Genomic DNA, 21,986 nt, shown 5'->3' with positions numbered 1-21,986 from the left:
AGATGAGTGATAACTTGGTTCACTTGAGAAGGATGGGTAACTTGGACTAAGACACTGTTGGGTAAGGGAATGAATGGGTGCTTGCTCCTTGGTACAAGTGTCACTGTTAAATGTACCTCTGAAGCTTCTGGCTGTTTGTGATTATTAAAAAGCCTATCATGCTTTCTGAAACAGAGAACCATTCACCACCCTCTCCTGCTTTACTCCAATTATGTATAACTGTGTGCCTCTAAGCTACTTTTCTCTCCAGAGTTCTGCTGGTGGCATGCTACACTTTTTCACTTCCTGTCTTTAACTATTGCACAGTGTTGCATTTCCAACAGCTGCTGGATTTTTCCCTGAAGGGCCTTTATTTCAGATAGAAGCCCAATCATGGCTCCACATTCCTGAGTTACAGAAATCCTATAAAATGATCGTCATGCCGCTATTAAGGGAGAGGCGGGAGACAGAATCAGATTCAAGGTTCTTTAGCTTTTTAGGACTGTGGGCTCCTAGACCACTATTTGTTTTATCTCAAGTTAGATTTACTCCCAGAGCAGAAATTGGCAGACTTTTCCTATAAAGAGCCCTGTAGTTATATTTGGCCTTCTTGGGCCAGTTGGTCTGTGCCACTACTACTCAATTCTGCAGAGGTAGAACAAATGCAGTCATTAGAACTTCACATAAGCAGACAGAGGACTAGAATTGACAAAACAGTAACAGTTTGCCAATGCCTGGTCTAGACACTTTCATCAGTGGATATATCCCTCTCACTCTGTCCATCAGTTGCTACTGCAAGTCCCAAGCTATTTCAAGCTCCAATCTCCCACTTCTTACTGACAACTAAGCATCTGCTGTGCCAGCAACTACCTGTTTATGAAAAGAACCAAAGAGAGTCTAAGAGCCCCCAAAGTGGTCGGTTTGGTCTTATTTGACCAAGCTGACATTTGCTATTTCTTTTCCTCTCACTCTGCTAGAACACATAGGTTATTCCCGTGGTCCCTAAGCAATTCCTTCTCCAGCAGAAGTTTTGAGGCAAAGAAAGAAAAGGCAAAGAATTGTAAAGTAAAGCTGTTAACTTTTCCTTAAAAAATGTTGGATTAGGAAGGTTTCTGGTTACGTTGCCTGACTTGTTTGCTATAGGAGCTCTGACTTAGGCTAAACCGCAAATTCTGTTATTTCCCCATAAATACGCAGCACTACTGAGGGCGTGTGCACACTCCCCAAACACACAGAAAATGCACCCAAAGAGCAGCAGGCAAGCTGGTTGCTATGGTAATACACAGACACAATGACTAGTTGATCAGCCACAAGTTATCCCCTTTCAGCTAGTTATTTGGGCATCTATAAATACAGCCTAAGGCCACATTGATCTAAGCCTGTGGATTTAAAAGGAGGGTCTGAGGGATCTGCTCAGTCAGGCATGGTTCATTAGTACTGACTTCTTCCTGATTTTGCAACTCTGCATCCTCCCTCTTCCATTTTTCTGGTCTCAGACCTCCCAGCTTGCCTTGCCCAAAGGTGCTTTGTAGCCCTTTATACGGTTGCAATTTAGACTGTAGCTATTTAAGGCAGCTTTATCCTCTTTGAAATTGAAAGAATCAAATAAAAATATAGAAATCCTGCCCTTAACATTAAGCAGGATTGATATACTCATAAAAAACTAAGCAACTATGGAACAAGAGAGGATGGGGTGGGGGAATCAGTTGATCATCCAAACTTCTGACATGCTCTTATGGTTGGATGAGAAGGAGAAAAATTTCCCCTGATCCCCAAATTCCTCAGGAAAGGTTCTCCTTTCATCCTGGAGTGCTTGGCACAATGTGTTCAACCATTGTTTTACTAAATATACCAGGCAAGTCTGCTGGTATCCTGATGTGTATTTAATCAGATATCCCCCAGCTAAGATAAAAGTCCTTTACATTTCCCTCCTATGATTAATTAGAAAAATAATTACCAAATTGCATTCATAGTGCAGTTTCTTGAATGGGCCTGGACACAGATATGGATGGCTTAAGGAAGAAAATAATGATGATTATATTAAACATGAAGCTTATTATAATGATTATTATAGAGAAACCCAGAGCCCATTATTAATTGATATTTACCTTATACTCTTCCCATTAAGGGAATTTTAATAAAAGTTATAAACTAAGACAAGAGTGTACTAACTTCAAAGACTTACTGTCATTATAAGGACAGGGTTCAGAGTCAGGCCACTTGGGTTCCCTAACTTAGGAGCTTTGCATTGGTAATAAATTTGATCTACTATTGGAACTTCAATACTTGACTCTCTTTAAGGGAAAAAAAAAAGCCTCTTTGTTAATAATACTACTTGTTAAAAATACTACTCTGAAGAATTGTTATAGGGGTCATTGATAAGAATGGACACTAAACAAGTGTCAAACAATTTGTGTGGACAGGTTTGCTTTTCTGATCTTCACAAATAACCACATGCAAGTGGGAGAAATGGATCACAAGGGGAAAAGAAATGATTATTTCAGTTGTTTCAATGACAAGAGAGCATCACTTTTCAGACACTGAACCTGACCAATCTTAACACTCAAGGATATGGAAAAGAACTCAATGAGAAGCTATGACTTCAGGTGTAATAACAGTCACTATTTGAAGTTCTTTGGATCTACAGATAGAGTTCTTCACTGAAACTTTGTCTGAACCTTCAACTTTGGAAAAGAATTCAGTTTTTGCAGCACAAAACTAACACCAGTGCTTGAAAATTACAAGATTATTGATCTTACCTCAATTATCTCAATTTTCTAACAACTAAAATGACCCCAATAATGGAGCCAACTGCTGAGAATTGGGACGAGCACCATCTCCAAAGAAAAGGCTGACAGAGGAGGCACCAGAAAGAAAAGACTGAAGAAAGACTTCCTGTCCTTGGAAGACCCTGGGTTTTCTTCCTCTAACAGTCCATGATTTGTGAATCAATATCTTCTCATCCAAAGATAGTTGAGAGTGAAGCTTAGGAGGACACCACTGTTTTCCCTTCCTCTTCCTCCTCTTCCCCATCTCCGACTCATTTGGGATGGGGTTTTATGATTTAGACGTGTGGTGTCCACCAAAGCTCATGTGTGAGGCATTGCAAGAAAGTTCAGAGTGAAATGACTGGGTTATGATTGGGTTATGAGAGTCTTAACTTAATCAGTGCATTAATCCACTGATACAGATCAACTGTGTGGTTACTGTAGACAGATAAGGCACAGCTGGAGAAAGTAGGTCACTAGGGGCATGCCTTTGGGTTTTACAGAGTGAAGCTCTCTCTGCTTCCTGCTCTATCTCACCCTTCCACCATGATTTTCTGCTCATAGCTATGGAAACAGCTGACCATGGACTGAACCCCTGAAACCATGTGTCAAAATGAACTTTTCATCCACCATGTTGTTCTTGTCAGGTCTTTGGTCCCAGCAATAAAAAAAAACTTGACTAAAATATGGGTAACTTAAAATCGTTGAACACGTATATCCACTTAATCACCATTCAGCTGTTAAGTTTAAAGAGATTGTCCTTCTTTCTAAACTTGATAGCTATGACTTTTTCCCCTCTGTTTGGGGGACATTCTTTGTTGAGATGTTTAAATTTCTTAGCAATTTTTTTTTCTGTATATGAAGAAAATTTTCCATGCTCCAGCATGATAAAAATACCTGTTCTGGGTATAGTTTCCTGAAATGTGGCACCATATGTGCATCAGTAAACATTATGTGTAGAGTAAATTAAACCAAGCCTTATAATTAGGCAGTAAGGAAATTACTGTAGACCTGAAAGAGTAAATCAGCAGTATTAAAATGCTCTCCATTTTCTCTGAAGCACTTCAGAGTGCCATAAAAAGCCCGTGTCATTGCGATAAACATCGAGAAGAGATGCACTTGGAGCAAGACAACCTAAAAGACACCACAATTCAAATAGGTCTTTGAATCCAGAGTCCAAGGTGTCATCTCATAAAATTTAAAAGCCAGCCCTTTTGCCACTAATGTGGGAGGGAAAGGAAAACCATCTGACATTGAGACATTGGGGTGGAACTTTCTCATACAACAAGTGCAGTAAAGACTTTAGTAGACAGGGGCTTTGGAGCAGAGCCAGGACCAAGGAGAGGTTCATCCATGTTGAACAAAACAGCTACACTGTAAATAAAGACAGGCTCAGTATTGCAGATTTTCCCTTTTACATTAAGTTTCAATACATCTCAGAGAGGCACTGTCTTATTTACAGTTGTCCTATTTTATCTACAATGTTGATATTTTGATCAGAGTGGATTTTGCATGACTTCTGATTTTCTAGAATAGTGCTGAAAATATTACTTATCTTGACTACTTAGTTTATTGGGTACCCCACAAAACTAGGTGCCTGGGGCTAGTGCCTCACTTGTTTTACTCCAGTCTTGGCCCTGCTCCAGAAAACACAGATTGATTTTACCAAGCCCTACAACAAGGAGACAGTGAGCAATTGGTCTGCTCATGTCTAATCTCAGCCCCTGGGGAGAGGAACCTTGGGATACATGAAAAAAAAATTCTAAGAAATTTAATCATCTTGACAAAGAATGTCCCCCAATGAGAGGGGAAAATGTCATACCTATTCTTAACTTTAGAAACAAATATTCAATCTCTTTAAACTTAATTTAAAAGCTAAATAGTGATTATGTTGAGTATGTGTTGATGGATATTGAAAATATTGATTCAGAAATTTTTTTTTTTTACTTCTTTCCCTGGTTCCTGACATAGAGCTCCTAAAATCCTTGGAGATCTTGTAGAGATGGATACTAATGAAGTCTTTTGTTCTAATATTTAGTCTTTGACCCTAATTCCTGACACACACTCCTAAGAACCTTGTAATTTTCTGACTGATAACATCTGACAGAGTTCCTATACCTTTTGGAATTTCCTGATGGATAGGAGCATCTTTTGTTCTATTGAGGTGACATTTGGTGGTCTCCTGGATAACCTCAGGATGAGAGCTGGTTGCCAGAGGAACCATCCATATGATTAAGGGTAAGAACTTTTGGCTCTCCCCACATACCTCTGAGCTCTGGGGAGGTGAGAGAGACTGAAGGTTGAATGGATCATCGATGGCAATGGTTTAATCAATTATGCTGTGTAATAAAGCCATTACAAAAATCCAGAAGGACAGTGTTCAGAAAGCTTCCCAGTAGCTAAACATGCAGAGGTGCAGGGAGGATGGTGTGCCTGGAGGACATGGAAGCTGTGCTCCCTTCCCACATGCCTGACTCTGTGTATCTTTTCATCTGTATCCTTCACAATGCCCTTTATAATAAACCAGTGAATGCAAATTAGTGTTTCCCTGAGTTCTGAGAGCTGCTTTGGCAAGTTAATCACACCTGCATTAGGGGACATGGGAACACTGATTTATAGATAATTTATAGATAATTTCAGAATTATAGATGAAAACCTACTACTTGCAACTGGCATCAGAAGTGGGGAAGTCTTGAGGAACTTGGCCCTTAAACTGCGGGATGGGATGCTATCTTCACATACAAAGTGTCTTCTACCTGAATTGAATTGAACTAGAAGACACAAAATTGTGTAGGAGAACTGTTCACTGTAGGAAAAACTTCATATGCATTCTGATGACCAGAGGTAAATGTCCTATGGTGAATGTGTGAAAGTAGGGAAAACTTGGAGTTTGTTTTTTTTTTTTTTTATTTTTTTATCCTATCTCTTGCAAGCCTCAAGCATGGACATCCCATGAAACAAGTATGGTCTCTGTGAAGTGGAGAGATCAGATAGAGGAGAAAAGTTGGAAGGCCTCACATATCCTCAGATGCATCCCCTAAGGGACTATGAGAAACAAAGGCAGTAGGATTCAAACCTGTGAAAACATCAAAAGTTGCCTGAAATGTGCTATGACACAGATTTTAAGGTGCCAACAAAGGTATGTGAAATCAGAATCTCCCCAAATGAAGTATTCACTGAAGCCAGCCCAGCAACAGGAAACTACTGGGTTCGGTAGAGTGTCCTCTCTTAAAATGAAAATTATTATTACAGTATAAATAGACTTTTTAGGCTAGTGAATCTAGCCCATGAAACAATGGGACCACGAACATGGAAGTTTAGAATGGGGGGAGGTCAATGGCTGGAGTATTTTCTGTGTGGAGAGTCTGCTATGGGGGATCCTCATTCTTTCAGGACCTGTGTTGATGCAAACTTAGTTTATTTGAGGCACTAGTACCTGGCCTAAAGAAAAAAAGAGTCATAGGACATGAGCACACTTCAAACAAAGATACAAGTTAAAAACTTAAACCCATTACAATGTGTTGTGATAGAAATATTTTTAAATGATTGAGGAGTCTACTTCTATAAATCTTGTTTACAGAAATGGAAGAAAGTCTCAATAATAATAAGGTGATATTGAGGCTAATCCTTTTAGGAAAAACTGAATTTTCCTATAAGTAAAAAAAGGGGTTAGGCTGGGGATGTGGCTCAAGCGGTAGCGCGCTCGCCTGGCATGCATGCGGCGCTGGGTTCGATCCTCAAGCACCACATACAAATAAAGATGTTGTGTCCGCCGAAAACTAAAGAATAAATATTAAAAAACTCTCTCTCTGTCTCTCTAAGAAAAAAAGGGGGGGGGGTGTTGAATGGATGATTCCAGGCAGAGACAATGACAAGATAAATCCATAAAGATGTATAAACACCAGTTTCCCGGACTGCTAGGGCTACTGTGAGTTGACCTCAAGAAGACGGGGGTCATGGAGACTGGTTATGAAGCTGTGGTCATTATTATTATTTTTTTTAAAGAAGTTAAGCAGAGCCAATGAGAGTGGACAGAAAGGACAGGACTAAGCCGCATTCATGGGGTAGTATAAATTGGACTGAATAACTGGTGGGGATTTGAGGACTGGTAATAGGAGGAGCTGCATGGGTCTGTAACTCTCTTGAAAGGACCATCAGAGTGAAAGCACACAACTGTGCATGGCCAAGGTGGGGAAGAGTATGGCTTTAAGCCATCCTACAAATTTCATTCATCAAAGAACAAAGGACCAAAATTAGTCAGGGAAAAGGTAGCATAAATTGAGAAATGTAGTAACTAACATCACCTTCTTCAGAACTTTCTAGCCAAGCAAAAAGGCAATCTTGGATCCCCCCAGCCATTAGCAGTGACATCCAAGGAAGCTGAAAAGGCACAAAGCAATGAGATGTTACAGAAAGTGGGTTCCTACCAGGGCTGGTGGCAACAGCAGGTGAAGCAGAACCTGCAAAAAAATGAGTCATTTTCTAAATTTCAGATCTAACCAGCCTTCTTGGGAAATAGGAAGATAAAATATATATATATATATACATTGTCAGACTTGATGGAAATTTCCCCTGGGAAAACTGATGCCAGAAGCCATTTCAGGTAATAAAAGGTAACCTCAGCAAGGAGGAGTCAGAAGTAACAGATGTATTTGGTAACAAGCTGACTGCAGTGATTCTCTAAGTACATTTGGTCAGATCAAGGCTGCTAGCTTTAGCAACATCTTTATTCAGGCCATAGATGTGGGTGCATAACACACTTTAGAATTATCTCCTTTTGAATGACAGGCTTGGATAAGAATCCTCAGCTCCCACAGAGCCTCCAACAATAAATATGGGCCAACCTGACCTAATCAGGATAGGTGTTCTGAATGTACATTCTGGTATATAGAAAGGACATTCTACCAAAAAAAAAAAAAATCTTTGTGGTTTAAATCATCATTTTTCGGAAATATTCCAAACTTTCTTGCTTAGAAATTTCATCCCAGAAAACATATTATATTTCATATTTTTTAAAAGTAATCCTACAGTGGATCTTCTATTCTCAGAATCAGTATTCTTAATGGCATTCTCAGTCACCAAAACAAAAGTAGGTGGTGAAGGTTGGGACATTCTCTAATATGTGGGGGTCTTTTGCATTTTTATTGGTACACAATAATTATATGTATCCTTGGATTCATTGTAACATAGTACCCATATGTACAGAACCTAACTTGATTGATTTCATTCCTTGGTCTCTCTCCTTCTCAACCATCCTCCCTCTCCGCATCTCCTTCCTCTTCCCTACTGCTCTCGCTTTTATTTTCGTGAGCTTCCTTTATTTTTCTCTCCCTTTTTATAACTTCCACATGAGATTAAAAAATATGACCCTTGACTTTCTGCCTCTGGCTTATTTCTCTTAATACAATACTCCCCAGTTTCATCCATTTTCCTGAAAATGGCATAATGACATTTATTTTGGACTCAGTTATTGCTATTTACATCTTCTTATTCCTACTTCTCTTTGGCTGCTAAGGGCTGGAGAAATTAGCAGAAGGGGGCAGATCAGGAGTTGAAGTGCCCACTTAATTGAGCATCTTCTTGTTCACCCATACACTGTTGATCCCTCTACTTAGCACAGTATGGCATTTGATTAGCCAATGTTGGTCCAGGTACTAGGCTCTTCCTGTGATGCAGACTTGAATGGGAGAGAAGAAAAACCTGGTGATCTCCCCAAACTTGAGTTAATGTGAGAATATCAGGAAAAGGCAGGCTCATAGAAAAAAAAATTGAATTTCATGAATCAAACAGCACCTTGACAAAGAAAGATCTTGCCCATGGTGATATTTAAAAAACCATTTCTGATTTATGAAATCATACACCCTGGACATGGCCTAATGAGTTTTCCAGGAGATAAATAAGTAAATGATGGTCTTATGTTCAGGGCTGTTTTATTAGAATTTTTCTAGAACAGAGGTGATCTGAATATATAAGCCTTAATCAAAGGGCATGTACAAATAATGGCTGTTCACCTTGTCTTCGAACCCTCTCCTACCAGCTCTGCCTTGCTCTTCCTGGACTTTGTTATCCTGAGTTTTGGTGTTTAGCTGTCTCTGCACTGCTTATTTTTATATTTCAAATCCTCCTTGCTGTATGATCATTTTCTGATCTCCATTCTCCCACTGTAGTGTGGGATCTGACCCAAGGACCAAACCCCAGGGATTATTAGCTCTGACATAATGTTTCTGTGTGAAGAACATAAACTTTAATATTTGGAGAAAATCATTATTCTATCATTTTTGTTGTGGCTGTTGTTGTAGACATAGAGATAGCTTCATATCCTTATGAAGAAAAACAGACTCAAATACAGAAATAAATGAGTTTAAAATGTTTTCTTACAATGAATCTAAAAATAATTGGCCCTATCACAGGCAGATGTGAGAAAAAGAATTGAATGCCTTAATGTTTCTTTTTTTCTGTAAATGTTTTGGAAAGTCTGTAATTCGCACATTGAGAAGCCGAATACCTAAGCACAACAAGCACTTTTTCAAAAGAGGATCCAGTGAACCATAACAGCTGGAGACCCAAGAGATAATATCAAACAAGAACCATATTTTTGACATTCACCATAGATTTTTTTTCCTGTCTACAGGGCATACCTGTCACCCCAAATTCTAGAGTGATGGAGGTACTATTGGAAACCAAAAATCAATTTTATGTAGTTATGTGAATCTTCCCTCCCACACACATCAGCCAGGGTAGATCTGTATACAGGTGACCACTTGTATATGCTGGTTCTATGGAGAGGCAGGATGGAGTAAAGATTGTGAGCAAAGAACCAGCAGCCAGACTGTCTGGGCTGAAACCTGCACATCAACACCCTGTGTGCATCCATGGATGCATTAGTTCATTAATATATCCTCATCTGTAAAATGGGCATGGTGACAACCTTATCCATCTCACAGAATTAGCAGGAGGATTTAATGTGGTCAATACGTAGAGAAAACTTAGAATCAGTCTAGGCACACTGTAAGGATTGACATATATCAGCTACAATTTAAGATTTACTTTGTGAGCATTTTTCAAAACTCTCACTAATGATGGTCCACCTTCAGCCACAGTTCTTACTTATGTAAGGAATTAGGTCTGAAAGGGGCATCTAGGAAATTCTTTAAATGTAATTTCTTATCAATCTTAGAAAATTTTTCTGTCATCCTCTCTGGAGGCAGTCTTTTTAAAAATTAATTTAATTTTAATTAGGCATATATGACAGCAGAATGTATTTTGATTCATTGTACACAACTGCAGCACACTTTACATTCCTATGATTGTACCCGATAGAGTGTCACACCATATGTGCAGTCATACATGTACCTAGGGTAATGATGTCCATATCACTCCACCATCTTGCAGGCAGGGTCTTGATAAATATACCTCCAAGTGACATGTTTTGCTTTTTGGTTTTTAATCTCTTGTTATATTACCATTCTACTACATACTCATCTCAATGTAAAAAAAAAATCATGAATAATTCTATTCACAATTTTTTGTTGTTGAAAATATTTTTATTGTAATAGCAATTTAGAACTTTTTGTCGAGTTGGCACTCACTGAATCTCAATGTGGGAATCATTGTCATGGTTAATAAGGGTGAATGGATAGGAATTAGGCCCTGAATTGGTTTTGGAAGTGAAGTGGCTGTTTGGCAACACCATGATGTTGTGGTTATTATTTATTAGCTTCTCATAGAGTAAGGTTTGGGCCCTAATTTGCTTATCAACTTAGGATAAAAAAGCTTAAGGAAAGGATCAAAACTTTAACAAGAAGAAATCAGCCTCCTTGTATGTACAAGAAGAGAGAGGGAGGTATGTAGGAGAGCAGGCAGGTGCTGCTGGCAGACACTGGCTAGGTCCTCTCTGAGTGATGGATGGACCGTGGAGGACCCTGGTCCTCTAGATAGGGTGTCAGCCAAAAGCTTTTGCTTTTGCAATGGTTTGGATCCAGAATCACAGCAGTGACAGTAGCTCAGACATGGAGCCTACTGTGTCCACAGTTCTAAAATTAGAACATAATGCTTAAAGCTGGCAGTTATATTCCCATAAATCCATTTTTAATTCTAAACAAAGTACTCCCAAGAGGATTCTGCTCTACCACTGGCCATTGTCATGGGTTTAATTGGCAAGATGGATTCACGCCAATTAGTTTTAAATCATACCCTTGCATTCTTGTGACCTTTTTCACAATTTATGACATCCTTGGGATGTGCTGCCTCAGTGAGGGGTTTAACTTGTTTGAAAAATTCCACTTGAACAGTGATCCTTTTTGATCCTTTTTGTATAACTCTTGGTTTTTTAAGTGTCTACAAGTGTAACTAAGCTTTCTTTCATTAGGGAAGTCTAAGATAACGCTCATGATTGACTACTTCTTTTAAATGTGGTGAGTGGAACTTTGCAAGGTTCCAGGGTCACCCTCCTGAAGAGCACTTCCAAAACAAGGGATATGAGGAAGAGGCAGGAGATTACAGGAGAGTGGGACATTATGAAAGTCACTAGAAATCTTTTTTAAGCACGATCTTTGATTTTTACCTTTTTTCCTCTATTAAATTTGATTTCTTTAAATACATACAAAGGAATATGTATGTGTGGACCTAGATCATTGAGAGTTCTCATTTTAGAATCTGCTCTCATGAGGATTCATCTGTAATTGAAAGCACAGGAAATATCTCAGCAGGAGGGAAACACACATGGAGCCACTAGCATCCAGGGCCACTGTGGCATACCCAGCGAAAACCTTGTCTCTCCAATTAACTAGCTACCCAAATCTAAGCTGATGGCCTACCTGAGCCAAGCAAATTAGTCTGTGCATGTTCCATCTGCACAAATGCTAGGTAGCTTCAATTTGGATCAGAATAGCTTTTGTACCACTACAGGTGTACATGGAGAGACTGAAGAGATAAGAAGAAAGACAAAAATATCCCAACATATGGGTAGGGATGGAAATGACAGATGGGAACCATTTTAGTCCTAGAAAGGCAGATTAGGGAAGAGAAAGGTGTTTGAACCAAATCCAAGGATGTGGAGTGAATTATGCCATAACTATTGGGTCTTAATACCACCAAACAATTTTCCTATTATCCTGATGCCTCTGTATCCTTGGGAGAGTAAGAAAAAAAAAAAAATCACATCGGTGGAATGGTGGAATAATTTTGGGGGAGGACATAGTCCTTCCACTGACACCCTAAAAGAAGCTCTCTGAGGAGTCTGTATTCTAATCATTTGAAAGTTCACTATAAATTTCACCTTCAGTTTTCACTACTGTCCTCGGTTTAAAAAAAAAAAAAATCAACCCTTTCCTGGGAATTATGAGAGTAAACATTACCTGATCCACTCCTTCCTTAAAATAAGACAAAACAAAAAATCTTGTTACGACAGGTTCATAAGAGGAGAGAGGTAAGGGTGCTGGCTCCTGGATGTGAAAGCTTAATCCCTAATAAAACTAAGAAACTAAGGATGCAGAGGACCCAGTTCATGTATCTGGCCTCTTTGGCAATCTGGCTAAAGGCTAATCCTGGAGATGTCTTCCACTCACTTTTAAAATCTGATTAACCTGCCTTGGGACCTTTGACATAGGAAATTAGGATTTTCCTTGGACTCATACAATGTTACTTAGCTCAAAAGATTGCTAACAGATCACGTGTGGCTCCTTGTTTTTATACATCCAGGAAGAAAAGGAGATCAAGAGATGAAGGATGCACACTCACACCGCCTTTTTAGTGACACGGCAAGGACTAAAACCTAGGACCCAGATTCCTAATTTCATATTTTCCATTAACTTTCTCTCTGTTCCTACTTCCCATTCATTTCATATTAGACAGGATTTGGAGAGATAGACTAAACAGGGCAAGGAGAAGTAGACCTGACCGGTTAACCATTTGGAATGACCTATTAATGATTAGTGAAACAATATTTTATTATAGTTTATTTCAAGGTCAAATAAAAAGGAAGTGCTTTCCCCCAAAAGGCTATCTATCTGGGTAGCCAGACTAGAGTCTTGATATTCCAAAACTAACTGTGATCTCTTCTGGATGATATTATCAGCTCAGGTGTGTCCACACCTTCAGGCAATATCCTGAAAAGAGCCCAGAGCTCACAAGCAGTAATCAGAAGCGATATGTTCCTTTCCTTTCAATCATCTCTAAGATGCTCCTCGGCCATTCTTGTCTAAGCACCTCTCGAATTTTGTCTATTTTGCCTGTACTTGATGTGCTGCAGAAGAGAATGCTGGATGCATCTGTGCAAATCCAGCTTTTCAAGCTGCAGAAAGTACAGAAAGTACAGCCTTGGGCAGTGGTTTCTTCTAGTTGACTTACCCCATCAACACTTAGTAACCAAGATGGACATATGCGAAAGCTAGCAATCAGAGATAGGATACTTGTCAAGCAGAAATCAAGAAGAGGGGATTTTATTACAACTTGATGCATGTTGTACTTTCTTTTAGAGAAAGATCACTACCAAATAAAGCGGAGTTCACCATGGAAACCTATAAAATCAGGGTTTCTCCACAACATTTACCAGTATTCGTATAATACTTTCCAAGCCAGCACAGTGGCACATGCCTGTAATTCCAGTGGCTCGGGAGGATGAGAAAGGAAGATGGCGAGTTCAAAGCCAGCCTCAGCAATGTCGAGGTGCTAAGCAACTCAGGGAGACTCTGTCTCTAATAAAAGACAAAATAGAGCTGAAGATGTGGCTCAGTGGTTGAATGTCTCTGAGTCCAATCTCCGGTACCCCCCCAAAAAAAATATTTTCAGGTAAAACGGGGCTCCCAACAAAGATAATTTTCCCACCAAGAAAAATTGTCATTTCAGACTAATGATGCCATTAGCCATTGAAATCATACAACAAACTCTCCTTGCTTTGGTTCCCTGCTTCCCGAACAACCATCTGATGAGCAAACATTCTAGATTTATGTACCCAACGGAATACACTGGGTCATAGACCTTAATTAGCCCATCAAATTAAGAGTTGCATTTCTCATTAACCATTAGCTTTCTAGTTTATCATTTAGTGCTTTAGGGAGTTTAATAAGTAAGAACCACCATAGATCCCAGACAGGCCCTGAGCATCACTGGATTTGGAAAACTGAAAAGCAGACGTAGAAGGCACTGAATTCAAATCTCCACCTGAGAAGAGTATGTCTGGGTATTGAGAGGCTGCCCCTCAGGGGCTATCCACATCATTAGCCTTGGAGGTAGCCCATCTCTCTGCTCAGCAATTTCTACCTTGCTAATGAAATATTTCTATGTATATACAGGTGAAATAAAGAACAGCATCCTGAACATAAGCTTTTTTTATGTATATATAGGTTAAATAAAGAACAGCATACTGAAAATAAGGTCTAAAAAAAATCCTAAGAAAGAACATTATTAAAAACCACTAAGCACCATGCTCTCAAAACAGAAAACAAAACATTACCTGTCTCCTTAGATCTCTTGTTTTCTTGGTCATCTTGTCAATTGCAATGTTTAGAGGGTCTCCTTTTTCTTTCCTTCCAGTCTATTAAGAAAATAAAAATAATTTCTAGTTTAGAAAATTCAACATTAGAGACAATGAAAGCTAAAAATAATCTGGGAAAACAAAGTTGTAGAGTCAAATGAAGTTTTTATAAATGATTCTTTTCAGTACACAACTACACAATTGAATCTCTCAAATCTTTTTTTCCCCTTAAAATATAAGGTAAAAAGTAAAGATATAAGGTAGAAATACATTCTCAAGATTATTGCCATGCAAATATGTTTTCTTCCCTTCTCCTTCATTTACAGATTAATAAAATAACCCAAGGATGTTTTACTTTTGTTTCTAAATAGAAATGTTTTGTGTTTCTCAACTATGTAAGCACACTTCCAAATAGAAGATAATTGAGATGATAACATAACAAGAAAGCAAAATGCTAGAATTCAGAATTATTACCCATATTTTACAGATAACATTGCAACTTCTGTACCAAAACAAAATAGGCATTTTACTAGAAAATGTAGTATTTCTAATCTCTGTTCAGTCATGTATTGGAATACTTTAAAAATGCCCATGAATAATCCAAAGCTTGAGGACATGAAAAAAAACTCTCTTATGACTACAACAGGTATATATAGAAAAAAAAAAGTCTTCTTTAGCAAATTATTCACTTAAAAGTTCACTAGTTTCTTGTTTTTCTCCTTTTTTCTTTCTTCTTTCCTTCCTTCCTTTTTTTTTCTTTCTTTGTTGTTTTTTTCTGTGTGTGGGTGTGTATGTGTGGCTACAGTAAAACAAAAGCAGAATCTCCACTGTCTTTTTAAAATGGCATCAAGATTCCCATGGATGCAAGTTCTACAAGCATTTTGGATGGCATTATCTTCCCCTTAAGAGAAAATTATTTTCAAAAGTGTTGCCAAATCTATTAAATTATCTAAACCTTAGTAAAACACTCTACAGGTTTATTTATTTATGGTCCTAGAGGTAGGGCAATTCTGATTTCATACTCAGTCTCTATAAAATCATGCCAGGTCTCTAGCAACTTGAGTACATGATGAAATGAATCCTAGGTCATAAGTTTTAACTAATGGGACAATATGTTTTGGCATCCAAAGAAATTACCATCCAGCAAGTTACTGAATTGTTCACCTTCAATGACAAAACCCTGGACACATAAAACTCATAATTCAGATTAGATTCACATAGCTGGGTTTAAAGCAGCCACTCTTCTCTGCAACTTCTTTAATTAACTTTTCTTTCTTTCTTTTTTTTTTTTTTTTAATAACAAATGTCTGATGCAGAGCCCTATAGGGTTTTCATTGAAAAGTCAAAACCAGGGCATATGTGTGCATATTTTTAGTCATATAAAACCTTACAAATCCCCATCATCCTTCCCACTCTCTAAACTCAAACACTAACTCCTTCAGATATATACACTGAGGTTTGTAAGTAGGAAGAGCTTAAAATAAAGTGGCTAACATTTTACAACTTTGAAATATCAGCCTACAAATAGCTCCAAGAAAACAAAAGTATATGGAGAAGATGAATGCATTCCTTTGTCCCTCAGGGGAATGTGGCTTCACAGCAAGAGCTCTCCATGTCCTGTCTTTCCATATTCACGTGTGCCCCAAGTTCACCAGCCAAACGCTACTCCTTCTTTCTACGGATTTCTTTGGGCAAACAGAATATCTGCCATCAAAATACAAGGCACTTTGAGATTGCAAACTTTTTGAGAAACATGAAATTCTTATAACCTTTCCATTTATCAGAGTAATAAAAATTTACTCTAAAAACTTAAGCAGGTATGTTAGTGTATACCTGTAACCCCAGCAACTGGGAAGACTGAGGCTGGGGGAGGGGGGCGTTGAATCACAAGTTTGAGGTCAGCCTCAGCAACGTAGTAAGATCCTATCTCTGAATAAAAAATAAAAAGGTCTGGGGTTGTAGTTCAGTAGGAAAGCATCCTGGGTTCAATCCTTAGTACCAAAATAATATAATAATAAAATAATGATAATTAGAGTTATGAGTTGGTTTTAAAAGTGCTGTGAAAGGAGACCACACCATTATAGAAAAAGAAAAGAAATCAAGATTGGTTGATACACACAATAACTACTGAGGGAAGGGAATATTAGTGCCAGGCATTGGGCTAGCTTCATTCTGCCAGTGGTGAATCTTCATACCCAATTTGCAACTGAGAAAAATGAGATTGGGAGCAAGCCTAGGACTGGGGTGAGAGGAGTAAAGCATTTGCCTTAAGTTTAAAATTTAAGGGGCACCAAGGAGTTCAATAATTATGATAAATAATATTTTAATGGAATATTTTAAAATATTAATATTAATACAAAACATCCATGTTGAACAAAATATCAAAGTTTTAAATAAGGTTAAGACCTGAAAGGGTAAGAATAAGGTGGATCTATTGAGATGAGTGTGCAAGTCCAGCATCAGATGATATTTATATCTATCAAACTTCAAAAAATTGGAGGATGGTCAGGTGCAATGACATAAGCCTATAGTCCCAGTAACTCTGGAGACTGAAGCATTAGAGTTTCAAGTTGGAAGCCAGCCTCAGCAACTTAGCAAGACCTTCAGCAATTTAGCAAGACCTTGTCTCACATTTAAAAGAAAGAAAGGAAGGAAGGAAAGAAGGAAGGAAGGAAGGAAGGAAGGAAGGAAGGAAGGAAGGAAGGAAGGAAGGAAGGAAGGAAGGAAGGAAGGAAAATTAAAAATAGGACTGGGAAAGTAGCCCAGTGGTAAAGTGCCCCTTTGTTCAATACTCAGTACCAAAAAAAAAAAAATAATTAAAAATCAGGGGGATATATTAATACTAAGAACAGAGTTATCTGACATTCATATTTAACCTGGCATTCTGCATTTTTTGCACTAAATGTGGCAACCCTACCACCAGAGAGAACAGTAATTCTCAGGATTGTAACTTGGGTTATTATTGACACGTGGGAGGATTCTGTAAGCAGAGGCAAATGTGGGGATTCTATACCACATGTGGCATCAATTGGCTGAGACTCTCAAACAGATGTCCCTACTTTGTGAGGTAGGATCACTGTGGGAAACACACAAACAGTGAAAATGCTGGGCTTCACTTCTGGGGTGCTCCTACTGCAAATGAGTCGACTAGAGCATGGGGCCAGCACCACTAATGACTGTGCAGGGGGACTAGCACTTTACAGGGCTGAGCACCTCAGATGATGGAGGAAGCAGCACATTTGGGCAGCCAAGCCATATTACAGAGGGGGTTGGGAAATTTAGCTGACCTTTACCCTGGCTCAGAACCAGGAGTCATTCTGAGTCACCAAAACCCAAAAGGCATCAAGACAGGAAGTGACAAAACGGGTTCCAGGAGAACGGGTGTGAAGTGGGACACTCTTTTTTGTGATGCAAAAGGATCAGTATGATGTGTTTCCAAGGTAATACTAACAGGTGATTCTTCACAGTGTGATTACCACTCACTGTATTTTATTCTGAAAGCCAAGGAATCTCTGGTGACAGTAGATTCCATGCCACCATTGTCAGGGTTCTGTTTGTGCAGTCTGAAATTTCTCCAACCTCCAAGTGTTTGGCTGAAGTCAGCTCAGAAATGCGGTTGACTTGGGTGCCATGTTTGTTGTCACTGTTTAGGGAGGACAGGAATTTTTTAGCAAGGACTAGAGTTTAGAGAATTTGAGCCATTGTCCAGAATAGTCAATTCATTCACCCTTTGTTAGCTCTAATTTCTTTAAATAAAGTTATGTACATAGGGATAACAGTAGCAGTCCCACAACGCTCAGGTTTGCACCTCATATGGGGACTTGCAAATCATCAGGCCATTCTTGGCTCTGCTCTGTTATGTCTGCATTTGAAAATAATTTTAAATCATCAGCCCAAATTGGACAGGAAGCTAATCACTCAGAGAGAGACAGATAGACAGACTAGCCTCCTAGTGTCAGCCCCCCTATGATTAGGCTCTGTGATCTTGGACTAATGATTTACCCCACTTTTTTTTTTTAATGTCTGAGTTTTCTCTTAAGCACCATGGATAGCATAATACATGCTCTGTCTTCTTCACAAGGTTAGCAGGACCATCAATCATGATGTCAGTGTGCTGGAAACAATAAAAGGCATTAACAGTATTCAGGGTAATTAGGAAAGTATTTTTGCTATGGGAAAATGAAAGAACTGATTTAGAAACTACACTGAAACTATTTTCGGATCACCTGTGCTTCTGCTTTCTCCATTCAGGCAGATAACATATGCAAACCTTGCCAAAAATGAGACTCCAAAAAGGAAAAGTTATTTCTCTTTAAGGAAAGAATATTTTGGGCAATTCATTTTAAATAGACAACCAGTCTGGGATATTTTTAAGAAGTTAAATAAAGGGCAGAAACTCCAGTTTGGTCTTTTACATAGTGTGTTCTTGCATAGATTTGTTAAATAACTAAGGATTTGACCATCATCTTGAGCAAATTCTGGTGCCCCCGGGAGTCACCCAGAAGTCTCCCTCAGGACTCCCTCATCCCCATTCCAACCCTCCAGCCTCAAACTGAGGTCATGACATAATAATAAACAAAAGTGTGTAAAATCTGTCATCTCTTGCTCCCTGCTTTTTGCTGAACAAGAAGGAAACAAAAGCCAGTTGTAACCACTCTCTGCCACTTCCCCCCAGAGGAACCCACAGCTTCTTCAGTGTCCAGACTCATCTCATAGAATGGAGGGGCCAGGGACTAGTTCCAGAATTGTGGAATCTGGGGGGGGGGGGCAGAGAAACCCTGGAGAACATATAACCACTCCCCCTCTTGCAGAGAAACCTCAATGGTTCTCCAGAAAAGGCTGGGATTTGGCAGTCAGTCAGGTTTTCTCATCTCTCCATCGTGGATAAGTGCTTGCTGTGTGGGATTATGGTTGACATTAAAGAGATAAGATCTGTAACTCTGTTCAGCACAGCCCCTGAGCAGCAGTTAACTCAGTCAAAGGTGGCTGTCTCTCCTTTCCCACCTCTTCATTCCCCTCAAACAGGAGGACAGCAAGGTCCAGAGATAAAGTGACTGATTCTGATCACCTGGTTCATTGGTATCTGACAGTCTCTTGCAGTTTCTCAGTCCAGGTATTTTTCCATTCCATATTGAAACCATCCCCCATCTCTAAAGTCCCTGGAGTCTGATGGTGATCTAGTGTTTCATGTTCTTCTCTTTAAAGGCTATCTGTAAAATCTCAAGTTTGAGGTATATGTCCTCTGTCACTTTTTGTCCACAGATCTTGCGTTATTTTCTTGGACCTTTTCCCCACTCATCCTCTTTATCTTTGCCTGCGGTGAATGAGGCTGCAATAGAGATAGCCATTTAATAAATACTGTTATTAAAAAAAGAAGAAGAAGAAGACAGGCAGGAGTCCTCTCTCACATTGCTGTGGGCGCCTTTCCTAGTTACCATCTGTTGTGCTAGGGAGGTGCCTGTTTACTAAACTTTATTTGTTTTAGTCTTTGAGCGTTATTTTACAAAACACATTCAGGATGGATCCATGGCTTGGATGGATGAGGGGAAAGAGAATACACTTCTTGATCTGGATTTTTGTAAGAAAGGCTTTATTCCCCCATCTTCTGGCTTTAAACTCAAGTTTCGTCTGCCAAAGTATCAGGTGTTGTCCTGAAGACCTTCATATTTACAGGTGAGCTCTACATAAAAGAATTGAGCCATTAACTAAAATTTTGCTTTTTATAATTAGCTAGTATTCAGGAAAAACATAATATTTTATTTCAACATTTTTTTTTTATAGTAACCTTTTGCTCCTTTGGAAAATAAAGACTCATCTACTTGGACAAAGATCTTCCTTCTCTCTTTCTCACACTGCCTCTCCATAGCAACTTCCATATGACTTACAGAAGATGAATACAATGTACACAAGGTATTAAAGTTTATATACTGAATACTATACTATGATACCAAATCCCTAATTTATAAAACAAAATAGTAAGAAAAATCAACTTTTAAATCTCTGAAAATGAGCACTTTCCGCCCCGCCCCCACCCCCAGTACTGAGGATTGAACCCAGGGGCGCTCTACCACTGAGCTACATCCCCAGAACATATTTTGAGACAGGGTCTCCCTAAATCACCCAGGCTGTCCTTGAAATTGTGATCTTCCTGCCTCAAGCCCCTAAGTCACAGGAATCATAGGCATTTGTCACCATGCCCAGCTGAAAATGAATGCTTCTTAAAAGCCTGTTTCCATTCCAGCCCCTCACCCCACCCCAAACCCATCATCCCTAAAAGGTGGTCATTCATGCAGACCCTAGGGTTATTGATCTACCATCCAGCCCTTCCACCAGACCCACAGATGCACATCAACACTGTTCCAGCACCTGATGTTAACATGTGAGACATGGTTGTTAAGAAGGCAGATGTCTATCACTCTTTTCCTTTCCCTTGAAAGTACCTTGAATGTATGAGGAATCTTCAAAATACTGTGTAGCTGTGACTCCAGTATATTGGATGCGTGAGGGGCTAATCAAATGCCCAGTCTTCAAATTGTTGTCATTTGAAAGAAGTGGAAATCAAAATCACCAGAATGGCAGAAAGCAATAATGTGCCGTGCACTCTATCTCCAACACATTTTGCTGTCATTTAAACCCATGATTTAGACAATAGGAGGGAGGAGGAAAAAATTATCTATTGATCCAGCAGTCACCGTATCATATTTGGAAGGTTGCCTGCCTACCGTCAAACCTCACATATAGAAATCATATCCTCATTACAAATAGCATCATTATTTATAAAACACTGAATGTTCCATAATACCATTGTATGATGTGTAAATCATAGTCAGAGCATGTGCACCTTTCTAAATATTTCCCTTTCACTAGCTCAGGATATTTTTCTTGAAAAAGAAAGCAGCAATATCTCTTTAGAGTGGATAGAAGTGGAACAGTGACCATAAAGTAAATCCATGATGGGTACACTCTAATGACATCAGAACCCACTTTTCCTGGACCCTGGGATGGTAGTGGGGAGAGAGAAAAGGGTGGTGAGAGAAAAAAGATAATATATCTTAGACTTCCTTTTCCAGACTGCATCAATGCTCAAGGAGCCATCAATATGTGACCTAAAAATAACAGAGTGGTATTGGTGAGACTTCCATTAGCATATATGCTTCTTGACTTATGATGGGGTTATATCCTGATACAACCATTGAAAGTAGAAAATGCATTCAATACGTCTAACCTACCTACATTAGAGCTTAGAAACACAGTGCAGTGACACTATCGCTGGGTTATCCTCATGACTGAATGGTTGGTTAGGAGCTATGGTCTAGGCCACTGCAGAGCATCATACCAGGTATTGTGCATACTGCCGATAAAAGATCAAAATTCAAAGCATAGTTTCTACAGAATGTGTATGTCTCATGCCATGATAATGTTGAAAAGTCATTAGTCGAGAGCCATCTTGATCTGGATATTATCTCTATAATCACAAGGGTACCTACACACATGAGCAATGTGCAAAGAACTGGCTCAGGGAGATGAAGGAAGATCACTATTTCTTCCATCTTCCCATCAGTCTCTCCAAGTCCTTTCAGTCGAGGCTGTTTTTCCTTTTGACTCTTCCCCAAGGCTCTCTGGCCAAGGAACAGACTTGTGATCACATCCAAACCAGGGCTAGTCAGCCATGGGTTTTTAAGATTATAGATGGAACTATTAGGAACCAGATATATTTTTTTTCTTACTCAGATTTATTAACAGGTAGCAAATAAACCTTGAGCTAG

General features: G+C 39.1%; 1 protein-coding gene across 4 annotated transcripts in view; it reads right to left on the bottom strand.

Moving 5' to 3' along the window:
• The window catches only part of Ctnna2 (catenin alpha 2), a 940,372-nt gene that overhangs the window by 233,304 nt on the left and 685,082 nt on the right, over nt 1-21,986 (bottom strand). For all 4 annotated transcript variants that reach the window (XM_076833066.2, XM_076833065.2, XM_076833068.2 and 1 more), the window contains one exon: nt 14,200-14,280. In XM_076833066.2, coding sequence (XP_076689181.1) covers nt 14,200-14,280 — 81 coding nt within the window. The remainder of the gene's footprint in view (nt 1-14,199; nt 14,281-21,986) is intronic.

Source organism: Callospermophilus lateralis, chromosome 14 (assembly GCF_048772815.1).
Source record: "Callospermophilus lateralis isolate mCalLat2 chromosome 14, mCalLat2.hap1, whole genome shotgun sequence".
Lineage (NCBI taxonomy): Eukaryota > Metazoa > Chordata > Mammalia > Rodentia > Sciuridae > Callospermophilus > Callospermophilus lateralis.
The sequence above is the reverse complement of the archived record's forward strand: the minus strand, read 5'-3'. Positions and strand labels throughout refer to the sequence as shown.